The sequence below is a fragment of the Helobdella robusta genome (genome assembly GCF_000326865.2).
Source record: "Helobdella robusta unplaced genomic scaffold HELROscaffold_9, whole genome shotgun sequence".
Lineage (NCBI taxonomy): Eukaryota > Metazoa > Annelida > Clitellata > Rhynchobdellida > Glossiphoniidae > Helobdella > Helobdella robusta.
Window position 1 is genome coordinate 5,030,891 of NW_008705512.1, and position 16,153 is coordinate 5,047,043.

The following is a 16,153-nucleotide window of genomic DNA, read 5'->3' on the forward strand; positions in this document are numbered from 1 at the left end:
TACATACACACACACACACACATACATACACAATCAAATTCATACATATACACACATACATTAATGTTTATGTTATGGATGAGTTTGTATGTATCTAAAGGTATATTTATGTATTCCTACTGTTTGTATGTATGTATGTGTGTATGTATGTATGTTTGTGTGTAATAATAATCTATTATATTTATTCACAAATCAATAATTATTAACAATATATTTTTTACAATTTTTTTCAACAGAATTTGAAACTGAACTTTTAGCTACTTTCGAATAAATAAATAAATAAATAATAAATAAATATTACTAATTGTTATTATTATTATTATCATTATTATTATTATTAATTTTTTATAATAAATTATAAAGAAAGAATTAATTTGTAATTTAAGATAAAATAAAATGTCGGAGCAGAACTTGCGGATTGCCATCTTATTTCTTGTCGTTCTGTCTGGTTTGCAATGATTTTTTTTACTTGAATGTTTTTTGATTAATTGATTGATTGATCAATCAATTAATTAGTTATAAGTGTTTGATTGATCAATCAATTAATTAGTTATAATTGATTGATTAATTAGTCAATTAATTAGTTATGATTAATCAATCATTTCTCTATACCGTTGGTTCGTTTTACATTTTTTTAATCATCATTAATTTTCCCACCATCATTCTTCCAGCTGGTTGTCATCATTCTCTATTTTTTCACCCGCTACCGGTTCATTCATTCCTTCTTTCATTCACCCTGTTCAACACTCGTTCTTTAGTTCATTTATTCATTCATTCATTCATTCGTTCGTTCGAACCATTCATTCATTTATCAATTCATTTTCTTATTCACTCTTGATTTTTCATTCATTCAATTATTCGATAGATCGATCATTCATTCACTAATCATTCACTCATTACACAATCGCGTATTATAACTGACCATATAATAACATAATAATAATAATAATGATGATAATAATAATAATAATAATAATAATGATAATGATAATAATAATAATGATGATAATAATAATGATGATAATAATAATAAAAATAAAACTCTTAATTAGCCACATGCTACTACTTCTACTACACTGAAACAATAGTGAGCACAGAGCTGACCAAGACCCTATCAAGAACTTTGGACGGGCACTTCCAGGCTAACGTTACAAATGAAAAATTAAACATAGTCATACAGGTTGTCTGTCTGTCTATCTGTCTGTCTATCTGTCTGTCTATCTGTCTGTCTCTGCGTGTATGTCTGCGTCTGTATGTGTAGAATTGCTGTGGCTACAGCTGATTCTTTTGTGACTCGGTTAAAATCCACAGTGATTTTTTGACTATCATCATACACGAGGCAAAAGATTAGTTCTATGATAAACGCCTAGTCTCTCTCTCTCTCTCTCTCTCTCTCTCTCTCTCTCTCTCTATTTCTATTTCTCTTTCTCTTTCTCTTCTTTATTTGTTTGTATGTCCGTATGTGTGTGTGTCTGTGTTTGTAGATACAATGAATAAAGGCGTCTGTTTTTACTGCTCACTGTTTGAATGCAAAGAGATCTGCCAGCCTGCTTGCTTCATCGTACACACGAGAGAGAGAGAGAGAGAGAGAGAGAGAGAGAGAGAGAGAGAGAGAGAGAGAGAGAGAGGAATGTCTTGTGTATGATATGACATTGATTGATTCACCCGTATTTTCTCTCTCTTTCTGTTTTCCCTTCTGTATTTCATTCTGACTGTTTTTCTCTCTCTTCTCTCTCTCTCTCTCTCTCTCTCTCTTTCTCTTTCTCTTGATATTGTTCCAATTATCTTTAACAGGAACTAAATGGAAAGATAAAATCCTTGGAAGAGCAGAAGAAAGTTGCAGACGCTGGTGTGGCACTCGAAAAGGTTGATGGTGATGGTGATAATGATGATGACGATGATGTTGATAACGATGATGATACAAGTTGTTATGATAATGATACTTTTTTAAGTTTAATAAACCAAAGCCTTCAATAAATAAATCAAACGAATTCAAATTGAAAAAAAATATTTTATTTTAAAGAAAAGTTGTGAAGAACAGCTGAAGAAAAAAACCGGTTATTCAGTATCTTTATTAATATAATTATTATTATTATAAATGCAATAATAATAATAATTATTATTATTTCTTATTTTTTAATATTTTTCAACAGAAGCTTGTGAGAAACAGTTGAAAGAATCTTGCTCTAAGTAATATTATTATTACTATTACCATTATTATTATTAATTATTATTATTTATTTATTTATTAATATATTTATGGTTGTCGTAATTTCCATAATTATTCAGTGTTGTTAATTGTGACGATGTGATGACGATGGGGATGATTTTTTTTCTTCTATATCATACAGGACTACCCTCGCCCCCAAATGATGTTAAGACCTCAAAGAAGTTGTGAAGAAGAAGATGATGATGATGGTGTGGTGATTATGATGACGACGACGATGATGATGATTTAGTGATGATGAGGTAATGATGATGATGATAATGAAGTGATGGCGAGGATGATGAAGATGATGATGACAATGATGAATATAATGTGGTAATAATGATGATGACGATGTGGTGATGATGATGATGATGGTGGTAGTAATAATAATAATGGTAATGGTATTGATGCTGGTAATAAAGAAACGTGATTCGTATTCATTAACAGCGCTTAATTTAAACTCTCGCTCAATCATTTCCTCGTAACATTTTAAAATCCATCTCTTCTCCCATTCCATTTAACTTTCAGTTATTCATTCATTCATTTATTTGATAATTTTTTATTTCAAATATACTTCTCATAGATAACGTAAGTAGAGAGAGATATATATAGAGGGGGGAGAATGAAAATTATGAAAGAGAAAGAGAGAGAGAGAGAGAGAGTTTAAATATGAATATGACTTCATTTATATTGTATCGAACTTCAAATAGATACCGTAAGTGGAGAGAGAGAGAGAGAGAAAGAGAGGTAGGGAGAAAGAGAGAAAGAATGAAAAATGTGAAAGAAAGAAAGGAGAGATAAAGAGAGTAACGTAAAAAATAAAGGTAATGAGTTAGTTATTTAATCATTTAATTGTATGTATTAATTATTTATTGTTTTGTTTGTTTGTAATTGTTCATATTGGTCTCGTTATTTACAAATTTAATGGGTTTATTTATTGTAGATATATATATATATATATATATATATATATATATATATATATATGCAGTTTTAGTTTATACATATGCAGTTTATATATATATACATATATATATATATATATATATATATATCATATCAATTTATAAACATATGTAATGTATATAATTGGTTTTTTATTATTGTACAAATTATACAATTTAAAAACGAAGACATTTGTTTATCTTATCTTCTTGATCAGCTATTATTGATTTCTGCGTGTGTATACACTGCTTAACGTCTGCGTCTCGCTATAATAACGAAACGATTCGATACAATATGTTATTGGGTGTTTTTTTCAATACGAGACGCCACTGTAAATAGCGAGAAATAGCGATACAATAACGAGAAGTATCGAGATCTCGGTTAAACTTGCTGACGTTAAACACTACTAGCGCTATGTAACATAAGTCATAGGCTGGATGACTAATTCATACCCAACAATATAACCTCGATGCACTCTTAGTAATTAACTTTTTATTTATGATACTGTACTGTGGTGTGCGTAATAAGTACTATAGCATGGATATTCATGGTATGTAGCTGTAATGTAGCTTACCACTGCAAATCTCGTATATAGTATAATTTTTAACGTTCAATTTTGTTGTCTTGTCTTCGTCCTACCTGCCACTTCATCTCTTTCAAGTTGGTTTTTAAGTTTGTTTAAGATTTGAAGTTACGCATCTATGTTAATTATCTATCACCGCTCAATTTTTTGATAGAAACTAGTAAATCTATAGATGATGAATAAATTGAACAAAAGCAGCATGGAATTAATTTGTAACGGACAAATTTTGAAAAATAGTTTTATTATTAATATTATTATGCTTTTTCATTACAAATCGTTTAGTCATTAATTTTCTAGAACCTATTTATTAGAACTATTTGAAAAACTTCCAAAACCTTTGACAACACACGTTCACAGCTCAATGCAAATTATAAAGAAATAATAAAAGTTAATCTCAGATAGTCAGATAGTAATGAAAGGCACAGAATAACCTATATATATATATATATATATTATATATATATAGAGAGAGAGAGGGAGAGAGAGAGAAAAATAGCGAGAGAGAGCTAAATCTCAAATATTTTTAACAAATAATATAATATAATGTAATTTATAAGAATAAAAAAAAAATTTACGACGCAAAAAAACGCGCATGAAAATAAATCAATCAAATAAGACTAGATATGTTATCTGAGATTGACCGATGGATGGATGGATTGACGGATGGATGAATTAATGGATGAATGAATGGATAGATGGCAGATGAAACAGATGAAATTTACATAAAGACAATTATTATTAAATAAATTTCACAATGAAAAAATGACCACAATATATGGAAGATTTGACTAAAATATACTAAAAAATAGATGGACAGTTGAGAAAGTGAATAAAATTAACATAAAAACGTGTTTTTAATAAATTAAATAATCTAAAATCAGAGCAAATGAACAGAGGGCAAAATTTACGAACAGAAAAACTACGCGTGTAAAGATAGATAAGGTGATGGATGAATGGTGCACAGCACAGTTGTAATGTTATTAAAATGCACAACAAGTGAAATAAATATATGTGTTGTTCAATATCGAAAGTTGTGACATATAAACACATATAAACACACACACACACCACACACACACAAACACACACACACACGCGAATAAAAACATACGTATAAACGTTCAAACACACACGTACACTCACACACATTGTCAGTTAATACACACAGACATGTAAAAACACGTAAACATTTGTGCGGTGTTCAGATCTTGCTGAAAAAAAAATTTATAAATATCGAAAATTTGAAATATAAACACACGTGTACATGCATACATACAAACATGAAAACATCTATGCAGATCTTATTGCCTGCAAATATAAGAAAACATTTTACGGATGGAATTGAAAACTAGTGTTGTTTTTGTTGTTGGAGTTGCTGCTGTTGTTGGAGTTGCTGCTGTTGATGTTGCTCCAACTTGCCCTTGAATTGATGCAATTGTTGATTTAGTTGCTGACTTGTTTTTTGTTCCTCTTCCTCATTCAACAACACGGGATATCCGCTTATGCCAGCGTCCATAACTCCATTCTAAAAAAACAAACAACGATTCATTTTCAATTCATCAATAAAAAGCAGCGTTAGATAAATTCATAAAATGCATTTTGATTGGTCATTAAACCAGCCAATCAAATTTATAATATTAAAATAAGCTACGCCTACCCAGCCACCATGTCCAATCACGAAGTGATTCATGTTATCGCAGAGGAACCTCGTCGTGTAATCGACCAATCTGGCGACGATACTTCTATCGCCCAATAGCAGAAGAGACATGGCGGCCGATTGACCAATCAGCAGAGGAACAACGACCTAGTAAAAAGAAGTATTTTCATAATTATCACGGAGTAATTGATCATAATTATTCCGTAGTAATTGATTATATGTATCTGGAATAAGCAATTAATACAAATTAATGATGCATAACTGAATATAATAATATAATCCATTTAATTTGCATTTTTTTCAAATAAATCGCCACCATCTACAAACCTGGGCCCACCCCGGTGCAACGTCCTTGATGATCTCCATAGTTATGCCCTTGAGAACTTCGAAGGTCAACTTTTTGCAGTTCTCGTACACCACAAGTTTACTTACTGCGTCAGATATCTCTTTTGTATATTCTGCTTCAACCTGTTTGTGTGTGTGTGTATGCGTGTGCGTGCGTGTGTATGCGTGTGCGTGTGAGGGTGTGTATAATGGCTTAAAGACGTTGCAAAGACGATCTTCTTTAATAAAATGTAGATAATTAATATGATTACATTTTGTAAAAAAACATTGTGTAAGTTTTATACACGCACGCACACGCACGCACGCACAGTCGCACGCACGCACAGTTGCACACACACACACATACACACACGTGTCAATTGACACACACACACACACCTGATCTGCTATAGCTCTCAACGTATCAGCAACCAAACTCTGTGGCGTCTGTGGGGGTGGTAGATCGTCCCCTTCCTCCATTCTGGCTTGCGGGAGATCTTGTTGGGGTACCTTGGATTCTGTCGATTCATTTTTAAAATTTATATAACGTAGAATACATTGTAAGAGTGGAAGGTTTAATTTATCTAAACTCAACTTTTCTTATAAATACAACATATTTATCGCAGAGACATAATTTAGTTTTCAATTGTTTTACGGAATTAATATTTTTAAAAGATCACTCACCGACTTCTTGGTCACTAATTCTCAAGCCATAGAGTTCTCTCTGAAGAGGAACAGCAACCGGACTGACCTGCCCATTATCAACGAGCGTCTCCAGCTTATTCACGTTGTTCACATCCACATAGAGAGTCTCTCGTTTTGAATCCGGACTCATGAGATCCGCGTCAATTTTCGCTTGTTTTGGTCTAATGATCCCACTGTCCATCGAATCAACTGACGATCCGTCTACAATATCTTGGCTTCTGTCGCTGGTTGTGTGGTGGTCGTCCTCGTCGTCGCCGTTGTCGACGTTGCTCGCCATCGACGATGATGTCGAGATGTTCGCGTTCAGGTGAAGGTGGTGATGGTTTTGTTTCTTGCTGTCGGATTTTGAGATTTGGTGGTCACTGATTGATTTCTGTCTGGCCGTCAGGTGAGGTTTTTTGAAAGATTTTTCAGTTGAGCTGATTCTACCGACGTTTTCTTTCGTTTTCAATGGGGTGTTGAAACTCTCTCCCACTAATTTAACCACACTTAATTTCGGAAGACTAATTGAGAAGTTCAAGTTTTTAACTCTGTTTTTCAATCTCTGCAATCTACTCACTGCATTTGATTTGTTATTATTGCCTTCTTTCAATTTGAGTATTTTATCATATTCAGAACCTTTATCAATTTCAGATTTGTCACTGTTCAAATCCTCTAAAATGATCAACTTGTCATTTTTTCTTATTATAGTTCGATACTTGGTTCTCGATTTCTGGTTAGTTTTGTACTCGCTGTTATAATTTTTCTTAAAAAAATTAACTCTGCCTGTGACGAGGTCGTCAGCTTTCATAATGGATTTCATCTTGAGGGGCGTGTGGTCGCGATTTGAAATGACGCTGACCGACGCACTGTCCACAACATCCTCCTCTCGTTGAAATGGTTCGAAATTTTTGGTTACCGGCGGACAGGATAGAGGAACGAGGCCCATAAAATCCATCACCACCATTCTCGTTTCTGATTCGAAATCATCGAAATTTGTGGTCATTGTCGCTGAATAACCGGCTTCCCAGCTGTTGTCAGAGTTAGTACAACTTAGTTCTTGCATGTTTGGTGAATTTTAAATTAAAATTGAAAATAATTAAACGAATGAAATTTATATTTTGTTATGTAATCTGTTATAAAATTTGGTTTCAAACAAATTTTTGAATGTTTAACTCTTAAAAATCGCGAGTTTTATCCAAAACGTTTCAATTTTCAGCTCGTAAAGGTAAACAAATACAGGTGCATCACAGGTGATTCACTATGATGATGATGTCCTCTTACTCTTTCGATGTAAACAAACTGACTGATCAACAAATAGAAACTTATCAATCACCAAATTTCGCCAACAAACTATACTTCCGAGTTAATTTTTAAAAATTATTTAAATTTCTTAAAAATTATTTAAAATACGCTCTAATTAGCAAACAATTTCAATTTAATTGGCACGTAAAGATAAAGATATATATATATATATATATATATATATATATATATATACAAGATACGTTACGCCAAAATCGCAATTCATTGATTTTGTTTCTTCATTTTTCTGAACCATCGACCCATCGCTAACCTCGATGCCGTGATGACTAGTCGTGAATAATGTAAATATGATATAACAGAGGCGCTTATACAACATTGTACAACACACACGCATTGCCTACATGCGTATATATAAACGTACAGTACATGTATGCCTAGATACGTACATATAATTGTACAATGTACATATAACATGTAGTAGTGAGGTATACATACATAGTGTTACACCTATTGTGTGCTATGTAACGAGAATCAGAGAGAGAGAGAGGAAAAGGAAGAGAGAGAGAGAAAAAGAGGATCCATACACCTTTACTTCAACAATGATGATACCGTATGATTAAATCATTGCTGTACAATTGAATGAAGGAATTAATAAATGATTGAATGAATCAATGAAAGATTTATGAAATTTTTTTGTAAAATAAAATGACAAACTACGACTGATGATTTTCAAGGATTTTTTATTTGTACAACACAAAAAAATTGCAAACAATTCTCAAAGAAGAAACTGTTCATTCAAATTCTCCAACTAAAAATCAAAAATAGACGGAGTGACATACCGAAAAATTATAAAAATTTCTAGTTATTACCAAAAAAGAAAAAAAAATTAACATTTAAATTTATTTATGGGCACCAGGCTTGCCAGCACCAGCCCCTCCACCACGACCCCCCCTGTTCTGCTTGCTACCATCCCCCCTTCCTCCTCTATTACTGAAGACACCTGTGTGGTGAATATGCAAAATTTTTACACATTTGTTTACTTATTCACAATTACATCAACAATGACATCAACAACGACATCAAAACAACATATACACATGGCCAAGAAATTATTTAAATATTACAAAATAATTCACCCCTGCCTGGACCACCCCTTCCTCTGGTCGTCCTCATCTCCCCTCTCCCTCTATTTTTCTGATGGATCTCCTCTTTCACCATGTCGATCACCTCGTCAGGGATCCGGAGGTACTTGATCATGCTGCCCCTGATGTAACATTCCGGCATTTTCCAAAATCTGTCACCATCCTGGTTCAAGAAAATTAGGAAGAGTAAGTTTAATGAATTAATGAATGTAAATAAATGAATAAATAACAATACAAATAATGTCAGACTGACCCTAGATGTACAGATGACCTCCCTGAGATTGATATTCATCCATGCATCACAGCAAACAAGATGGCCGTTGTAGGTCTCGCCATTTTTCAACTCCACTAACTAAACGAAATAAATAATTAAATTTTAAAAGTGCTGTTGTGACTTAGTTTAAAACTTTAGTTTAGATTATTTAATTATTTTTATTAGAAGAATTCTTAGTCGGTCAACAATTAGATTAGCAACACTGAATGACAGACTTTTTAAGTTAAAATTGTTAAAGAACATTTTGAAAATCCCCAAAAATCGCTCCGATGAGAAACTACAAGGTTATACAAACCAATTTTGAAAAAAATGAAACGAAAATCAACTCTAACTAAGTCTGTCTAAACTAAAAAGTAAAAACTAACTAAACTAAAAAAAACTTACCATGGGATGGTTGACCGCAGTTTTTAGAAGCGATATCGGAAGCTGTTTACAGAAAATATAAAAAAGTAAAATATAAAAACGTAGTATCAAATAAAACTAATTTTTTTAATAATATTTTGAATAATATTAATAAAAACCAACCATTTTTAAAAGCGAAACGTAAATCAAACCACTCGCCAACTTTATTATCGCTCACAGTTTTTTGTTTACTAAACGGTGTAGTAGCGAATTTTTAAAAATGATTTTGATTACTAAAATTTATTTTAATTTAAAAATTTACTAATTTATTTATTTAAATAAACAAACAAAATAAAAATTTATATTAACAAATGAAAATTTAAAATCTTAAAGGGACGCCAAAAATAAACCTAACAGTTCTTTGGGTATGAAGGTTTTTCTACCTATGTTATTAAACAATGGCGATCAAGTATATAAATGTATAAAAATTTGTATAAATATACCAAATATCAACAAAATATATACACAAGTATATATTTCCACATACATTTTATAAAAATATACACAAACATACCAGATATATACAAAGTTTCTATAAACATACAAAGACATACATATTCATATCATTGTATCACTAGGCCCTACTAATTAAATTCAGTAGCAGCTTGCTTTTGCAATGTTAATTTAATATCTTTTGGGGTATTATGTGTTCACTAATTTTTTTTTTACACTACAAATGACTTCTATTATTATTAATGTTAATTAATTAGAGATTCGAGATTTATTTTAAAAAGTTATTTGATAACTAGTTTTATTTTTATATAATAAAATAGAGACATTGTTGTTGGACAGCCGAACAAACGGACCATTATTTATATGAATTACCGTGTTTTGGGGAGAAATATTCGTATTTTGTTGTGAGCTCATAGGTTATCTTACTAAATTTGCCGTTCTGTTTTCACGTTTATTAAAAATATTTCGATTAGCGATCGAATATTTTGATGATTTTTCAACATGAAGTTAATCGTAATCAAAATTTGTTCTCTGTTGTTACTGGCCAAAATTTTTTACATCTTCTTCGTCTAATTATAAAAGATATTAAATAAAAATTTGTAAAAGATTGTAAAAATTTTCATATAGATAGATGAGTAGAAAATCCTCAAACATTTATATTTATTAGTTGTTTGCTTTTCTCTAATTTATTTTTTTGAAAGTTTGTTAAGTTGTCAATGTTGCCTGTTGAATAAATTCACTCCTAATCTAAAATTTTCTCTAATTCAGGATAGCAATAATGTCCAAACAGGCTACCCAATCATCCTTTTCGGGTCTCAATGGACTTTCCCTAGATGGTACTTTTTCAAAAATTTCTTTAATTTTACAAATTTTCATATTGATTCAAACTTTGAAGTTTTTTAAGCTTAAAAAATATCTAATCAACGGTAATTTTCATTATTTTCTAAAAATTGCTTCCAGTGTAACGGCTTTTTAAATTTAATTTCAATATGCAAGCTTAAGTCATTAATTCTGATATTTTTGGATTATTTAAAAAATTTAATCAACTACTAACATTTCTGTTTTTTTAATGATTCATTTAAATTTTGATATAAATTATAATGTAAGACTATTATTGTTAAAATATTCTTATGCATTGTCGTTGTACATGTAAATCAGGTGGACTGGCCAATGGCTGGAAAGACATGGGATCAATGAATTCATCGGGCAGCAATGCTTTTGACATTAGACTGCCATCCCAGGTTGACAGCTTCACATCTCCACAAAGCAACATGATTGACGATGTATTCGGCAATGATAGCTTCCCCTCTAAATTGCTAGGTGGAGATTTACTTAATGGGATACTCGGAGAAGACAGCAACGATTTTGAAGATGCATCAGTCAATAAAAAAAACAGCAGTGCATCTTCATCATCTGCCATCATAGGACAGACCAACAACAGCAGCAGCAGCAGCAACAACAACAACAGCAACAATCTAGAAAACATCTGGGGTGTTAGAGGAAGTGGATCTGAAAGTTCGATATTAGGCAGTAGCATCACTAATAACTCCATCAACCACCCGACCTCTACTACTAACAACAGCGTCAGCTCGACAGGAGATTACTCAAGTGCCTTTGCTCCATTTTCTAACAACGAGGGTTTGGGGTATCTAAGAAGGTCCTCATCTTTTAACAAAGACGACAAAACAGTCACAGTCACTAAAGGTGGAAACGATTCTTCAAAAGTTTCGAGTGGAGTCGAATCACCAATTGTCCTACCTCCTGAGTCATCGGCCAGCAACCAGGCCACATCCAACTTGGGCTTCATAGAGATTAATCAACTGATTCAGCAGCGAATAAACAGCAATGAAGGATGGGGTAAAGTTCCCATCCGTCAGGAAACACCATGGAGAATGGAGGGCAGCCAGTATGCACCTAGGAGAGATGAAGTGGAACAAATTCCTCAACAACCAGTTCCTCAGCCTGAAAGTTCAGGGCCATTCTGGGATCAAAATGCTCGAATCGCAAATTGCTCTGAGTCTGACCGTAACTTTGGTGTCTGGACAGAACCAGGAAGACCCAATGTTCCAGCAGGGTTGGGTGTTGCTCCAGGGATGGGTCTCGCATCTGGTGTTGGTCTCTGGAAAAACAGCCTGAGTGCCACAAGAGGAGAGACTCCTTCAGGCCAGTGGGCCAACAATCCGGATCCCAATTTAACTTTCCTTGCTGCAGTGGCTCAGAAATTAACAGAAGATCCAGCAACTGCTGCGGTACCAAAACCAAAGTGGACTTCGCAGCCACCACTTTCATCTCTTGGAGGAGTGGCCAATGGTCCAGCTACTGTTGTTGGTGCTGCTGGCAGTGGCTGGGAAGAAAAATCTGCAGGGGCTGCATTCACCCCATGGAATTCTTCTCAAAGGGTCAGTAATTGTGTAGCATGCTCGTTTTTTTAGTGGTGATGCTGCCATTTTACTGCTCTGGTCACTGGTCATTATGAAACATTGGAATCTTTTATGAGACATTTACTATAATTTATATACCAATTGTATTATAATAATTCATATACCAATTTATGATATACTATCATGGTTTGTTTCGTGTATTTTCTTCATTGTGATGCTGTATATATGCTGAAGTGACTTGATAGTTGTATTAATGTTAAATTTTCATTTGATATGCAAACTCGCGCTTTTGTCTAAATAATTTTATGTACAATAAAGGCAATGTATAAATGCTTAATCAGTCGAAGGAAAGTATTGTGAGATGATTTTACTTATCCAGTCAAAGTGATGTTATGGAATTTATTTGAATGAATTTATTTTATGGTAATTAATTTTAATACAATAAATGTAATTTAATGTGATTAAATTTAATTGGGAGACATTAATGTAATTAATTAATTTTAATACAATAATTGTAATTTAATGTGATTAAATTTAATTGGGAAACATTAACGTAATTAATTAATATTAATACAATAAATGTAATTTAATGTGATTAAATTTATTTGGACACATTAATGTAATTAATTAATTTTAATACAATAAATGTAATTTAATGTGATTAAATTCATTTGGGAGACATTAATGTAATTAATTTTAATACAATAAATGTAATTTAATGTGGTTAAATTTAATTTGGACACATTAATGTAATTAATTAATTTTAATTCAATAAATGTAATTTAATGTGATTAAATTTAATTGGGAGACATTAATGTAATTAATTAATTTTAATACAATAAATGTAATTTAGTGTGATTAAATTTAATTTGGAGACATTAATGTAACATTATATAAGATGATTTGTATTACTCAAGTGAGAATAATATCGGGTAAGTGAGTTTACTTGGGTGAAACTATTGTTAAAAAGGCAACAGTGTAGGTCTTTATAGTTTAATTGAATATAAATTTAATGCTAGAAATGTTTTGGTCTTTTAGTGATGGCTAGTAAAGTTATTAACGTGTAATTCAAACTATCGAAAACGGATTTGGTGCGTGTAATGTAACAGAAATTAATAATTTAGTCTTTTGAGGAATCAATTTTTTTTTATTTCCTTGATGCTATTTATCTATTATTTGGTGTCTTTACTATTTTTTGTCTATGTAAACTACAAAGACTTTACTATTTTCAATTTTTTTGGCACTCATTGTTTCTTATTTGATATCTTTATTATTTCTTATCTATGTATCTTTAATTACTATGGCACTCATTGTCTAATTATTGGATATCTTTATTAATTAATTAATTAATTAATTAATTTATCTATGTATTTTTAATTTCATCTTTATCTTAATCTAATCTTATCTTTAAATCAATCTTTAATTGATTGATTGATCGATCTTTAATTTCTTTGGCTCTCATTGTCCTGGTTATGACATTAAACTGACCCTCACTGCCTTGTGAGTGATGTTGGATCATCAAACGCTAAGCCCACCGCTTATAACTGGTTGCATAAGGAAGGGCGTCCTGCGTAAAAATTAGCCAAATAAATTACTTATGATGACAGAAGTGACAATGGCCCTCAGTATCTGGCAGAAGAGGGTGAATGGCGTCGAGGGGTATTTCGGTTTCATCATAGGTAGGCAAACGGCAACCCCCGATCTCGGGGAAAATGTCGTCTAAACGTGTGTTGTTGTTTGTTGTCTCATTGTCTATAGTAGAATTTGTAAAACCCACTTGAGTACTTACTGATTAAGTTGTGTGATAATATACTGATTATTGCTACTAATTAAGCAATGAATCATCATGAGTAAATGTGCAAGTATTTTTACTATGAGTAGGTAGCAAAGCCAAAGATTTCTAAGCCAATAACGAAGAGAAAATTAGTGTAATGAGTTGTTCCAGGAATTAATGACATTAATGCTTCATTGCATTAATGTCATTAATTAAATCATTCGCACCAACATTACGACCACAGCAACATTGTCGTAACACAGCATGTACAGTTTACACAACGATATTATCTCTTTAGAGTTTCTCCTACTGTGTATTTAAAGATGCATGAAGGATAGGTCACACACGTTGTATGTTGTAGGCGGGGCTGCTTGCATTCGATCCCGACTACTGCGACAGTAGCGCCAAGCACCTTACCCGCTACACCGGCACTAACACAACAGATACAAGGCACACATGGCAAACATGAAAACTACATCAATTTTCAGGTTGATAGCAATCCAGTTGTGGATTTCAACAATCCGATGCTACAACAACTTATCAACCTTGGCATACCTGTAAGATAATTATTTTTATTACTTGATTGCGGTCATAATTTTATTATATTTTAATATTATGATAATATTAATATATTATTATTATTATAAATCTGTGATAATTGTGATTTCTTCTAGATTGAAAGCGCTCAGAAACTCCTACAGAATACGGAGAGCCAGCAACAACAACAGCAGCAGCAGCAGCAACATGATAACTTTAATAACCGTTTGTTCTGCTTTGTTCATTCATTATTATATTTCATTGCTTGGTTACTTTATTTGCTTCTTAATTCTTAATTTATTACTCTAAAAATGTTAGTAATTAGATTATTATCTCTTTACCTGCTCCTCAACTAACGGTCTGATTGATTGACTGACTGATTGATTGACCAATGAACCAACTAAGTATCACCTAAATGACCTTTGACATCACAGCCGCCAGCAAATTAGGTTTCGATGCTTCTCGCGGTCGCGCCCTCTACCCTCAAAAAACCCACAACGCCCCCACCATTCCACCGACACTGCCACAGCCACAACAGCAGCAGCAGCAGCCGTTTGGCTTCAGCCAACCGCCACAACAGCAGCAGCAACAAAATAGGATGGATTTCGGTCATCATCAACAGCAACTACATCAACATCAGCAGCTTTTACACAACAATCTGTTCATGCCCCCTTACAACGTTAACAATTCTAATGGATTGGTGCTGCCTAATCCGCAGGCTCGTTCTTGATGATGCATGTTTTTTTCAGTTACGACTGTTCGTTGCACACTAACCTGGTTCAAATGTAGAGAGGCTTCTTACATAGCGTACAGTTTTATACGAGTCATTTACATCATTTTGCATGTGTGTTGTGAGAGAGAGAGAGAGAGAGAGAGAGAGAGAGAGAGAGAGAGAGAGAGAGAGAGAAAGAGAGAAAGAAAGAGAGAGAGAGTTTGTTTTACATCAAAAGCTTTTCAAAATTCTAAACATGTTGATATATTTTTTCAGGACAATGCAATGGCAAATGCCCAGAAGTTACTACTAGCACTACAAATACAACAGCAGCAGCAACAACATCAGCAGCAACAACATCAGCAGCAGCAACAACAACATCCCAGTGTTGGCAACAATGCTGATCTGGCAGCTATGATGATGATGATGGCTGAGCACACAAAATCTGGTCACTACATTTGTATATTTTGTCTGTCTGTATGTTTGCATTTGTCCAAATTTGTACTTTCTTGTATGTTTATTTTGTTTGTGTGTGTATGTATCTTTGTATACGTTTGTGTATGTATGTATCTTTGTATACGTTTGTGTATGTATGTATCTTTGTATATATTTGTGTGTGTATGTATTTTTGTATGTGTTTGTGTGTCAATTTTGTCAGCCAACCAATTGACAACTAATATTAACTCTTTTGCTCTCACCATGCGTTCAACATCAACAACAATATCATCAATAGCAACAACATCAACAACAACACAACAACATCATCGTCAACAACACAACAACATCATCATCAACAATTACAAAACCGAC

At 32.7% G+C, this 16,153-nt stretch overlaps 3 protein-coding genes across 3 annotated transcripts in view; 2 read left to right on the forward strand and 1 right to left on the reverse strand.

The window, feature by feature from the left end:
• Positions 1–396: 396 nt before the first annotated feature.
• Positions 397–2,398, forward strand: HELRODRAFT_166437 (hypothetical protein; the record flags this gene model as incomplete). The annotated part of the gene is made up of 4 exons (XM_009033360.1): positions 397–448; positions 1,053–1,180; positions 1,795–1,879; positions 2,352–2,398. The coding sequence occupies 4 exons, from the start codon at positions 397–399 to the stop codon at positions 2,396–2,398; spliced, it is 312 nt and encodes a 103-aa protein (XP_009031608.1).
• A 6,169-nt stretch (positions 2,399–8,567) lies between these two features.
• On the reverse strand, positions 8,568–9,612 carry HELRODRAFT_166439 (hypothetical protein; the record flags this gene model as incomplete). The annotated part of the gene is made up of 5 exons (XM_009033361.1): positions 8,568–8,668; positions 8,805–8,973; positions 9,064–9,162; positions 9,469–9,510; positions 9,610–9,612. 5 exons carry the CDS (start codon positions 9,610–9,612, stop codon positions 8,568–8,570), a joined length of 414 nt encoding a protein of 137 aa, XP_009031609.1.
• A 1,105-nt stretch (positions 9,613–10,717) lies between these two features.
• Positions 10,718–16,153, forward strand: part of HELRODRAFT_189967 (hypothetical protein) — a gene marked incomplete at its 5' end in the record, with an annotated part of 6,666 nt that continues 1,230 nt past the window's right edge. Inside the window, 6 exons of the mRNA XM_009033362.1 lie at positions 10,718–10,775; positions 11,098–12,338; positions 14,583–14,651; positions 14,769–14,856; positions 15,066–15,349; positions 15,620–15,791. Coding sequence (XP_009031610.1) covers positions 10,718–10,775; positions 11,098–12,338; positions 14,583–14,651; positions 14,769–14,856; positions 15,066–15,349; positions 15,620–15,791 — 1,912 coding nt within the window. The remainder of the gene's footprint in view (positions 10,776–11,097; positions 12,339–14,582; positions 14,652–14,768; positions 14,857–15,065; positions 15,350–15,619; positions 15,792–16,153) is intronic.